The sequence below is a fragment of the Aedes aegypti genome, chromosome 2 (assembly GCF_002204515.2).
Source record: "Aedes aegypti strain LVP_AGWG chromosome 2, AaegL5.0 Primary Assembly, whole genome shotgun sequence".
In the NCBI taxonomy this organism is placed as follows: domain Eukaryota; kingdom Metazoa; phylum Arthropoda; class Insecta; order Diptera; family Culicidae; genus Aedes; species Aedes aegypti.
Window position 1 is genome coordinate 369,810,394 of NC_035108.1, and position 12,299 is coordinate 369,822,692.

Genomic DNA, 12,299 nt, shown 5'->3' on the forward strand with positions numbered 1-12,299 from the left:
CTCGTATTGAATGCGCGTATTAATCAGTTTGTCCCTCATCTTTCCACATTATCCGAAATGCAGAATACACACTGGCGAGACTCCGTACCGGTGCACGTATTGTGAGAAGAAATTTACCAGAAAAGAGCGTTTGACGTATCACATAAGGTGAGACAATACGCTCCTCAATCGTCGTCGTCATGCACGCACGCACGCACGCATACGCACACACATCGTGTAGAGTCGAGATATCAATTGGCGCTAAAACTAGTACCATTCTCGTACGAAAAAATTGGGAAAATTATAACCAGATGCTAAGGTCTATTGTTCAGAAAATCAAAATTCAAAATTTTACCACCCACTGTTTTGGCTCGAAATCTTTGGCAGCACGCACAAATCACCCAAATTCCCCCGTTTTGGCACACACATACACAAAATTCAAAATTAACCCCCGTCTCAATTGGCTCACTGATTTGGTTAGAATATTTCCCGGGTTTTTCTCTCGAGGAGGGCTTCCAAAACTTCAAGATGCAAGATACCGTTTGGAAAAATACGACACATGATCTGTGGCGGAAACGAAAAAAGGAGATTGTTGTATAACTGTCGTTATCAATGTATAATCCTACAAAATATTTCTCTCTTTCTCTTCCCGTTTTTTGTTTTGGTTTCCTGTTCTCAACGATCTCCTGTGGTTCCTCTATGTACTGACATTCTGTCTTCGGAATTTTGTCAATCCAATTACTCAACTACACGTCCTTCTCCACGCGGGTGGCGATAAAACAGATGGCACACCGGAGAAACTCCTTATCATTGCACATATTGCGAGAAAAAATTCGCACGAAAAGAACATTTAACAAACCATGTCAGGTGAGCGTTGACATTCTCCAATCCTCTATAGCTACTGTGTCATCCAATTATATTTCTCTGTTATGTACATCTCATATAGAATATTTATTCTTTTTCGTTTTGCCATATTCCAACACTATTAAATGTTAATCTATTTATCCCCTCTCTAGAATTAAGCTAATAATGATCCAACAAAATTTCTCCAAGTACAATCCTAGATCCTGTTACCCAGTCGACAAAGCGAAATTATCCGTCTCCCGGATCCTCCGTTATGGCGGGATCCGGCCGTTTTAGGCGCATCGAAATCCAAAACCAAAAATCAATCATATGACTTAAACTGAGCGAACATTGGACCAATTGTTGTTTAGACTTTCAATTTGAGCGAACCTAACCTAGTAGCAGCGTGCCCAATTCGAAACTGATTCATGCTGATATCGAAATTCTTCCAAATTTGGGAAATAGGATCGTACAGAGCTACCCATCACGTTCGAAGTCAGAGACGCTTTTCCATTTCGGTCTGTGTGTGTATCTCTCTCTTGATACGATATTTTGTAACAATTCAGTTGATTTGAGTTTTTATTTTATTGATGAGCTTAATCCACACGGTGCCTTTCCGGTTTTTATATGGTATTATAATATAATAGAATTTAAACTAAATTAAAACTATAGTAAACATTTTAAATACGAATAAATGTTCAATTTTTCAATAATTAGAAATTCTGGTGCTTCGTAAAGCCCAAGCAGGACAGTTCGGTTTTGCGTCGTCCGATAGATTTAGCTCACGGTTTCGCGCGTGTTTTCGTCGCTGGACATTTTTTTTGTTTTGTTTTTTTTTTCTGTTTTGGAGCGTCTTGCTGGGTAGTGCTTCGTAAAGCCCAAGCAGGACAGTTCGGTTTTGCGTCGTCCGATAGATTTAGCTCACGTTTTCGCGCATGTTTTCGTCGCCGGAGATTTTTTTTTTTTTTTCTGTTTTGGAGCGTCTTGCTGGGTAGTGCTTCGTGAAGCCCAAGCAGGACAGTTTTTACAGTGAAAAGTGAAAAATGAAAAAGTGATTTGTTTGATTTGTGTCCTCAGTACTGTTGGTTTTTGGCTGCCCTAAGTTCACCGAACCATCCGGAGGTGACAGGCAGCACATAAATTTAGAGAATCAATCCGGTGAGTTTGTTCCAGTATGATACTTTTTCTTTTGTGAGCCTTCCGGATCGTTTTTGTCCGCGTCGTGGAACTTCTGATCGTTTCTTGAACGGAAAATGTTATTTTCGGAGTTTGATAATTATGTTCAGATTGAGCATTCTGTCCGGGCGGGTGTTACGCAACTAACAATCGGTTGTGGATGCTTTTTAACCGTTCGATGACCCTGGAGGGATCGATTCTGCTTATTTTGAGCAGAAAAACCGACTGTGGTATCCTAGGGTGTTTAGTTTGAACGCGCTTCCTTTCGTTTTTCGATTATCTAAAAATACAGTACCACCCAGTACAGTTTTTCAATGGGCACAGTACAGTTTTTCAATAGGCGTGTTTTTTTTTTTTTTTTTTTTTTTTTTTTTTTTTTTTTTTTTTTTTTTTTTTTTTTTTTTTTTTTTTTTTTTACGCGTATTTTATACAATCCGATGACCCTGGAGGGATCGGTTTTGCTTTTTACTGGTTATTGAGCAAAAATATTACTGTACAATCGACAAGAATTTCGCGAAATACTATTTATACTATAAATAAGCTATTGTTTTCTCTTTTGATTGCCGGCATTCAAAAGATTAATTTGAAAACGCTTAAACAACAAATGTGTATGGTCTATCGCCAGCTTTCTAGGCGAATCCTGACAATATACCTTCCCCAACCTCCAACTCCGTAGCACTTATGAGGGTGTCGCTGAGTCGGTGGCCTCTCATTAAGTAAGTGCTACATCAACATTTCCTTCCCCTATCCCAAGTTACGGTAAAGATGGGCGTGGCCGGGAATAGCGATATTCATGCTTTTAGTATTCTTGTTTATGATTTGAACAAGGTATACTCCCCTGCCTTGTTCTTGAAAGTAGTCAGGATGAGATTATTAAAAAGAAACATGAATGTTGCTAGTATCCAATCTACGAAGTATACCGTAACTACGCTAACGCTAACGCTAACGCTAATTTTTCAATAATTAGAAATTCTAATTCGTACGATTTCGCGTTATAGCTATAGAAGTTCGAAAATTAAATCAGGAGCAATGGTTGTCGGAAATCAAATCAACATTCTGGTTTTGAACTGAATCAATAAAGTTCCAGATACTAGTTGGGAAAAGACCCATTCATACCGTTTTTTCCTACTTTGTATGAAAATCTGATAATTGGTACATACAATTAGTGCCTTTTTCCTTTTGTATTCGCAAACTACACTTACTTATTACTATGCCTAGTCAATTTATCTATAGTGGTGCAGTAATAACACAGGGAAAAATATATCTTCCAATCATGGCTTTAACCCCTCTACTAGCAGCATCATTTTTTTACAACAACAAAATATCCACATTGCAATAACTTTTTTGTTTTTCAATATTTTTGCACCATTTTCTAACAAGTTCTCAAAAAACTCTTCTGCTTTAAGAATCTGTGTCGATTTTAACCGATCGTCTGGATCACGATATATTCCGAAATTTCTTGGACCGCCGCATAGCCATAACCCACTTTAATATCTTAGACTACATATTATTTTCTCGTGTTCAGTTATTCTTTTTTTTCAAAACAATGCTTTGATAAGAGTCTGTTGTGAAAAAATGAAGCGAATTGGCACAACTGTTTTTGAGATATGAGTATTTATGTTTTACCGCAGGATAGTTCAAAAACATCATTTCGTAATTTTAAGATTTCTTGGATACAACTCATCCATTTTGCATGATTTTTTTTTTCAGAGAAGTTGCCTTATGTAGCCCATGTTTTATTTATTTTGTTTATTTTTTTGATAAGTTGAATAAAAACGAAATGGTGCCCAAAATTTTTTATATGGGAATTGTCGGCCTCCCATGGAACTAAAACGACAAAACTAGATGGGTAATTATCAAAGCATATTAAGATAATAGAAATGTTTTTTGAGAGCTTGTGAAAAAATGGTCCAAAAATAACAAAAAAAAAAAAAACAAGTTATAGCGATTCGATTATTTATTTATGGTAAAAAATTGAAGCTGATGGTAGAGGGGTTGATCATATGTAAACTATGATTAATAGAGCAAATGTACATTAGACCTTTTCATATTTTTAAAAATGTCTGGAAACTCCCCAATTAACCAAAAAAATCAAACTGGTCAAAATTTAAGTCAATCAATTATGTGTTTTTGGGTTATTTTCAAGCTTAAAAAATCATAACTACCGAAAGGAACACCAAAACTTATTGGAAATACCTCTACACAGTAGTTTATCCAATTTTTCGAACTTTGACGAACATTGTTTTTTTTTCCACGAAAAATATAAATAAAAAATTTCATTATTTTTTTCGAGTTTTGAAGGCTTCGGGACCAAAGGGACTATTGCTGTTCTCATATTTTCTTGAAAGTTCAGAAAATTTTACGTTTGCTGTCGAATTCTCAGCAATGTATGTTTTTTATTAGTTTCTGAGATATTTTTTTAAAAATTAAAGATCAGTAATTTATTATTGACACATACTGTAGGTCTCAGCGCATTACCCGATTACTTTTTCAAATCAACGTAAGTAACTTCCACACGGTTTTGAGAAAATTAATTCAGAAGAATCACAACCTGTCTTCTAAAACTGTTTTAAAGTGAATCACCTTTTTAACATTTTTTGCCGTGTACATTGCTTAAATTTTGCATACAATGAGCTCGCGTTCAAAAACTAGGGAGTTCCTCTTATTTCCCACAAAAAAAAAGATGACAAAATGATAAGCCGTTTTATTCAGTTACTTTCGACGTTTTCCTACCAGTGTAAAATCGACTAAAGTAGTGTTTTGTTTCGATTCATGGTTAAGTCACTTTGTCAATCCATACAGCGGAGCGGCGAAAGTAGTGGTTAGGTTGCGAAAGTTGAAAATCTTACTTTCGTCGTTTTGTAAATCTGGAATTTAAATGTTCTAATAGTGAAAAATTGAGTTGGTTCAGAGTGAAACATGTAGAATTTCGTCTACGAAACACGTAGAATCGATAAAGTAAGTTTGTATTCTTTTTTGACTTGAGTCTGTTTGAATAAGTTTTCGAGATTAGATTTTTTATTTTTAAAACGATTATAACTTTTGATCAGCTCAACCGATTTCCAATCTTTTTTTTATGGAATGAAAGCTTAAGATTTCAACTTTTCAGCAGAAATATAAAACTAAAAAAACAAAACATGAAAAAATAATAAAAATTTCTAGTTTTTTTAGGAAATTTTTAAAAATTTGACCAGACGTTGTTCTTAGCATGAGAATTCAAAATACTGCTTGACCGGAGAATTTACAGACATTTTTTCAAATATGAACTGTTCTAATGTACATGTGTTCGCCATAGTATAGTATTCATTAAATTTCTGACATAATGTAGCAACACTTTAAAAAATTCAAAATTTCAAAAAAATCTATCTTCTGTATAAATAAATATGGAATGGTGTTTGTATGTCAGGACTTGGCTCGAGAACATCGATCCATTCTCGAGCCAAGTCCTGAGATTTGAATACTTCTTTTAACAATATTATCCTATAGAGTTTCGACGTGTTTGTACCCTGAAAAAGTTCAGAAAAGTCACTGGAATGGCCCGAAAAAAAAACTGAAGAAGAATTATGTTATTTTATATGAAAGATATATTGGTGTTTCTCAACAGCCTTGATGCTTGATGACATGACGAAGTTTACCGGGATCAATAGTATCATGTAAAAACAATTTTCCTCCTTAGGGTTACTTTTGCCATGGTGTTTGTAAATTCGCCACCTTGCATAAAAAACCTTAAGTGGCGAATCCAAGAATAGAAAATTAAAACGTGATGAATACTGGTGCCGGTGTCCCGGTATTCGTCACCTCATTTTTCAATCCAAAACATTAGCTATACATAGATTGACGTATAAAACGATTGACGGAAATATTTTGATTGTATTTTAAAATATATTATTTGTTAGGGTGATGAATACAACTACCCCAGATGCCCTGTTTGTTTTATATCTAAATACTTTTGTAATGACGTATAATCTTAAATTTATTCAGGCATCTAGATGTGAGCTACTTTTTTCAAAGCTAAAGCTTCATGTGAGCTTTTTCAAACGTTTTTTTTTTCAGTTTTTGCTGCAAGAAAACCTTCAGGAACTACTCTAGGAATTCCTATAGATATTCCAGCCTATAACATAAAAAAATCCATGGCAATTCATGAAAAAAAAACAATCAGGGGCAATAAAAATGGAATTTTTGAAAGCAAGAATCATTTTATTCTTGCAGAGAATCCTGGTGTGAAGCTTCAGCGATTTTTCCAAAGGTGTTTTTTAAACAAATTCTGAGGCATATCTAGGTAATCTAGGTTTTCAAAAATGGAATTTTTGAAAACAAGAATCATTTTATTCTTGCAGAGAATCCTGGTGTGAAGTTTCAGCGATTTTTCCAAAGGTTTTTTTAAACAAATTCTGAGGCATATCTAGGTAACCCTCCAGAAATTCCTTGATCCATCAATAGTTACAGTAATTCGTACGAAATTTTCTTTAAAGTTTTCTTAAGGTATGCTAAGGTAAGGGCGCAGCGTATTGTTTCCGCTAACCGAAACACAGTGAACGTCATCGAAAAATGTTTTGTTTTGAACAGAAAAAATGCTGCTGAAGTTTCGATGATTACGATGACGGATCGCTGAACGTTTACGGAATTCCCTCAGTAGTGCATCGCTGATACTTTTGTTATTTTCCCCAGTTATTGTTGCACAAATTCTCTCAGGGATGCTCACACTTTCCCCTTCAGAGATTCTTTCATTGATTTCTCCGTTGCTTCCAAAGATTTCTGCAGGAATTCTTAAAAAAACAACAAGACATCTTACGAGAATTCTGCTGGAAACTCTTTCGCGGAGTTTTTTTGTATATCTTATTTCAGACTTCCTTAGTTTTCTAAATGATTTTTAAATGATGTTTAGAAAATCTTCCATTACTTTCTCAAGAGACAAAGGCTTAGAAGTTTGTTCAGGGACCTTTGTGTGAGTTCTTTTTTGTAGAAATTTATCAGATATTTCTCGAGGACCTTCAATGAACTTTTGAATCGAAAGTACTTTCGAAAATTAATATTTTCTGAAAATTTGGACAGCTTGACTGTTAGTATGATTTATGATTTTGGTGAAGAATTTTGTCACTAAATTTCATAAGTCATGCAATGAATTTCTCTCATTAACGCTATGAAAATCTCGTGTATTTAAAAATAGAGAAATTGGAATGCATGCCTAATATTTCAGGTAACCTACAAAATTTACATGTTCAGTCAACATGTGACTAGAATTCGCTGGGCTGGGTAACCTTGGTTGTTTCAGGGTTTATTTGTAGTTGAGCTTGGGATTGAACTCATGATCTTCTCTTTAAAAATCTATTAGTATTTCGATATACGACGATTGCTTTTTGTTGTTGCTGAGCTCAATTGTTTTCGTTGGGCACAATCCTCTAAGTTGAATGATTTAATTTTATCATTGGAATTTTCGATTATCTCACTCGGGAAAACATCAGCTCTACTAATTATTCAATCCCAACGTTGGTCCAATAGTTCAGCACAGTTTACCCTAAATTAACAAGACATAAGCAGTTGCTTAAAGAACCCGTTTGCGTGGATTTGGCGTATATCCTCGATATTCCCCCCAACGACTGTTGAAAGTCTCTACAAAGCAACACAATGGATGTGCCCCTTCCTTCATGATCTTCGTCTCTGTTTTTATTCTCCAAACAGATTACATACCGGTGAGACGCCCTATCATTGCACCTATTGCGAGAAAAAATTTACCCGCAAAGAGCATTTAACGAATCATGTCAGGTGAGCGGTTGGTTAGCTGATTAAGAGCTTGTGTTTTAAGTGTGTCCAAAAAACAAAACCGATTGTGTCCCCTCTGTCCTTGTTTGCATTTGCTGCCTTTCGTATCGGTACAAACACGGAAAAGTAATGCGATGAATTGAAATTCATCATCCTAACGCCACCCAAAAAAAAAGTTAACGTCGAACGCTTAAGCCAGGAGTAGCAATTGAATTTCCACAATGCTAAAAAACTTCACGAACATAAAAATAGAATGATTGTTGCCAGTGATTAGGTTATTTTCAAAATTTAAGTCATCAGTCAAATTGACTGCATTTTGCTCATTTCGGCCTAGTATGTTGTTGCACAATGTTTTTCGAAATCATTTTGGAAATTTCAATTCGAACAAAACAAAAATCAAACCGAAAAGCCGGGAACAGTTTTAGCTACTTTTTACAAGATTGAATATTTTACGAACGGTTTCCCCGAGGAAGGCAAGGCACCGTGTTTTACTTTTCCGTTTCTTTCTTGTTTGTTTCGTTTTTCTTACAAAAAAAAAGAGATAATCACCATTTCAAGAGCAAGTAAAGTAGTTACTCTAGCAGACAGGAATCCAAAGCCACACGGCAATGGCATTGCTTTTGCTGTGTTGCATTGCATATGTCGCGGTGCCATAACCATCCGAAGAAGAAATCCAAGAGCGTTCCCAGCATAACAACATCTTGTCTCTCTCTCTCTATCTCTTTTCTTCAACAGATTGCACACTGGAGAGACTCCCTATCAGTGCACATATTGCGAGAAGAAATTCAGTAGAAGAGAGCGTTTAACGATTCACACAAGGTGAGCGTTTATTTGCTTTCCCATAATTTAATTTGCGTACTATACACTACTACTGATTCCCCGTCTTGAGATTGCCTTTTTCTGATAAGAAACGAGAAAACGTATTAGCAATTATGCGAATGAATGAAGAAATTGGCAAACTAAAGAATTGAAACCCGTGTTTTTGATAATTGGGAAAAATGCATGTGGCTCCGGCAGACGGTGTCCATGTCACAGGATGACATTTGGATTTGTGAAGTTATCCTCTTTTCTAGGAGAGGTTTTACCTTTTTTTCTTTGATGAGATGTAATGTAAATGGTCCTGGCAAATAAGAAGTGAACAATCATTCTAGCAGAATTTGTGTTGCGTTAGGTTAAAATGTTTAGAGAATAGTCAACCGTCCCATGGCGAAAAACACTGTTGTGTTTTGTGACATTTTGTCTTTGACTGATGCAGAAAAACCAAAGACGAGCCGGGTGAAGAAAGTTTGCTAGAAAGCTTTTTCGTGAAATGTGTGCTTGAAACATTAATACGTGTCCCCTCTTTCTATTTCTATCTCTCTGTTTAATTCTGTACAGAATACATACCGGAGAGACCCCTTATCGATGCACATATTGTGATAAGAAATTTACCAGAAAAGAGCGTTTAACGTATCACATAAGGTGAGCGCTTCATCTGTTTTCGCTTAAAAGCAGAGCCTCCACCACCACCATTATATCCACAATTCACTGTTTTGTTCTCATCTCTCGATTGATCGTAAGCCCATTTCTCACATTCGACCCTTTCGGACCATTCGTCGTCTGCTTTGATACTTGGAAGATGATACATAACAAACACCTGGGGGCCCGAGGGGCAGTTCCAGCTATCAAATGTGAAAAGACGTTCAAAATTTTAACCATCCATCATTGTCTCTTAGCTTTTCGAAAAAAAAAACAATGAAAATTAAAAATATCGATCGTTCCTAATATCGTCAAGCACCTGTCTGGATGCCGGACATTAATCTGGGTCTATCTTTTTTTTCTCATCCATCCACGTTCCCCCTACGATTCAACAGATTACATACTGGAGAGACCCCCTATCAGTGTACCTATTGCGAGAAAAAGTTTACCCGCAAAGAGCATTTAACGAATCATGTCAGGTGAGCGTTCAAACAAACCTATCATCATTAAAAACATTGTTCCCCAAATTCCTTTTTATGTTTTTTTTCTATACACGTTTTTCATGATTATATGTGTGTGTTGCAAATGCACTTTTGGTACCAGTTCCCTCTGAACTCTCGATCCGCTCTCGGAGAATTGAGGGCAAAAGTGACCCCGAAGTGCAAGTTTTCGGTTACCGATTACGATCTTCTTCTAAGGCGATTCGTATCGTTTCATTTTGTACTGAACCTGTGCTGCGCGCGTAGTTTCGTATTATGGTCGATATCAAATTGAACGTGAAAATGACATTCGTATTTGGAAACTTGAAAGCTGGCATCTGAATGGACACCTTTCCCCATTGAACGCTCCCTGCGGAAGAGTTATTGAATGAATTCGGAGGGAGCCCACAATAGTCCAGAAGCGCATTTCAATGCAAACAGTTTGTTCGGTCTCTGTTTGACAAATGCAAATTTTCTCCTTTAACAGATTGCACACCGGAGAGACTCCCTATCAGTGCACTTACTGCGAGAAGAAATTCACTCGAAAAGAGCATTTAACCAACCACACGAGGTGAGCGTTTGATTTATAATTGTTCACCGCAAGAACTACCGTTCCAAAAAAAAATCCGTGATCCAACGAACCCCAAGAATGTAGTTCTTTTTGTCCTTTGGTAATGGGAAAATAGTAGCCTAGTATTTAGATGGTATTTTTAACAATATTTAAAATTAGAGACTTTCCGGTTTATCAGTTGTTCAAAATTTGTGCTGGGTTCAAAATATTTTCTCGCTACTAAACTACGTAATACAATACTTGGTCGTGGTGAATCCTCTGCTTAGAACGGTTATAGTAAAATCCCTGAACCGGTGATTCGTTTGCCGGTTGCTTAGCGTTCCGCGGGTCCATGTATCAATGGTACTCTCTCTTACTCAACAGATTGCACACCGGAGAGACCCCTTATCATTGCACCTACTGTGAGAAGAAATTTATGCGAAAAGAACACTTGAAAAATCACGTCAGGTGAGGTTCCAAAACCAACGCTTTGTCCCTTTCCTGCATCATATTTCATATTTTTTGTTCCAATAATCATGTCATACATCCTACTATTCCAACAATAGTCTTATATTTTTCTTTGAGTACTTCAATTATGCAGAGACAGGATTTTATTGAACTTGCAAAATTCCTTCCCACACCGACAAGAATTGGTTTTGACCTTATTATGACGGTAGAATCTTAGGAGGAAATCACTAACACCGACTTACGCACTGAAACGTTTGGGCTTGGACCACACTGACCGGACAAAAGATGTAGATCTAGACTTTTAATCAATGTATCATATTAACAATGTGGTCCACTACCTACCTTTGTCTTGTGTTCACATTGAGGGGTGCTTGGGAACGTCTAAGGCTGTACACCTTGTGTTATACCGATTTACACTTTGCAGCGGTCATTACGTTTTGCACAATTAATACTTGTTCCCTTTCTGTCTGTCTATTCTCTATCCTCTCTGTTCAATACTGTGCGCAGACTACACACCGGAGAGACCCCTTATCGATGCACATATTGTGATAAGAAATTTACCAGAAAAGAGCGCTTGACGTATCATATAAGGTGAGCACTTGATCTGTTTTCTCCAAAAAAGCAGTGCCTCCACCACTACACTTTCACACACCACTGATCACCCCTCGTTTGGTTCAAAATATCCTAATTACCATTCTTTTGCCGTGTAGGCAGTTGAAATGTTCTCAAAAAATATAAAAGAAAGAGTGGATCTTGTTGTTAATCTGATGCATTATTGGTCTTTAGTTTTGAGTGAACTTGTAGTGTCGTAGATATAGTAGTATCCGTAGTTTTTGTTCCCGTTTTAAATTATTAGGTCATGGAACATTACACACCTTTTTTTCACGAACGTTTGCCCATTAGTAAATTTTACGCCATACTCCTCGTCCACAACACCAATTCCTTCCGTGTCCCCTGCACTGCTCTTTCCTTTTTTCCTTCGAAATCTGTCTATCTTTCTTTATGTGTATATTGTAACAGATTGCATACTGGAGAAACTCCCTACCAGTGTACGTACTGCCAGAAGAAGTTTACGCGAAAAGAACATTTAACCAATCACACCAGGTGAGACTCTCTGAACTCAATCACTACTGTCTGTCCCTTCCGCATCCCTCCGTTTCCTTATTGATCCTAATTTCATACAATCATTTCTTGAAACACTTCCTATGCGATTAGCTTTTGTTCATCCATGACTTATCATTTGTTCCAGTTAGAAAAACTTTGATCCCGGCAATGAGTTAATGCGCGTTTTTTGACAGATACCTTTCCTCGATTGCATATGGAATCTGGCAAACTTGTATATTTTGAAATGTAGAAAACGAAAGTGTATCGATAAACTTTGTACTCTTTAGATGTTTTTGAATAAGCACACAATTAGTGGTTGACTGGTGACTTAGTTCACAAAATTAGTAATTTCAAGTATTTTTCTAGTAGCGGTGACTTAGACTACCATGGATCATCATCAGGATCATTTTCTCATTTTTTTTTTCATATTCAACTAAATGTTTGTATACAGATTCTCGGTAGTTTAATTCACATATCGATAG

General features: G+C 36.5%; 1 protein-coding gene across 50 annotated transcripts in view; it reads left to right on the forward strand.

Moving 5' to 3' along the window:
- The window catches only part of LOC5566385 (zinc finger protein 420), a 72,449-nt gene that overhangs the window by 36,721 nt on the left and 23,429 nt on the right, over window positions 1-12,299 (forward strand). For 23 of the 50 annotated variants that reach the window (XM_021846619.1, XM_021846620.1, XM_021846618.1 and 20 more), the window contains 10 exons: window positions 64-147; window positions 763-846; window positions 7,678-7,761; window positions 8,494-8,577; window positions 9,136-9,219; window positions 9,612-9,695; window positions 10,183-10,266; window positions 10,630-10,713; window positions 11,221-11,304; window positions 11,734-11,817. In XM_021846619.1, the coding sequence (XP_021702311.1) occupies window positions 64-147; window positions 763-846; window positions 7,678-7,761; window positions 8,494-8,577; window positions 9,136-9,219; window positions 9,612-9,695; window positions 10,183-10,266; window positions 10,630-10,713; window positions 11,221-11,304; window positions 11,734-11,817 (840 nt within the window). The remainder of the gene's footprint in view (window positions 1-63; window positions 148-762; window positions 847-7,677; window positions 7,762-8,493; window positions 8,578-9,135; window positions 9,220-9,611; window positions 9,696-10,182; window positions 10,267-10,629; window positions 10,714-11,220; window positions 11,305-11,733; window positions 11,818-12,299) is intronic. The other 27 variants (XM_021846649.1, XM_021846654.1, XM_021846659.1 and 24 more) reach the window with 21 other exon arrangements.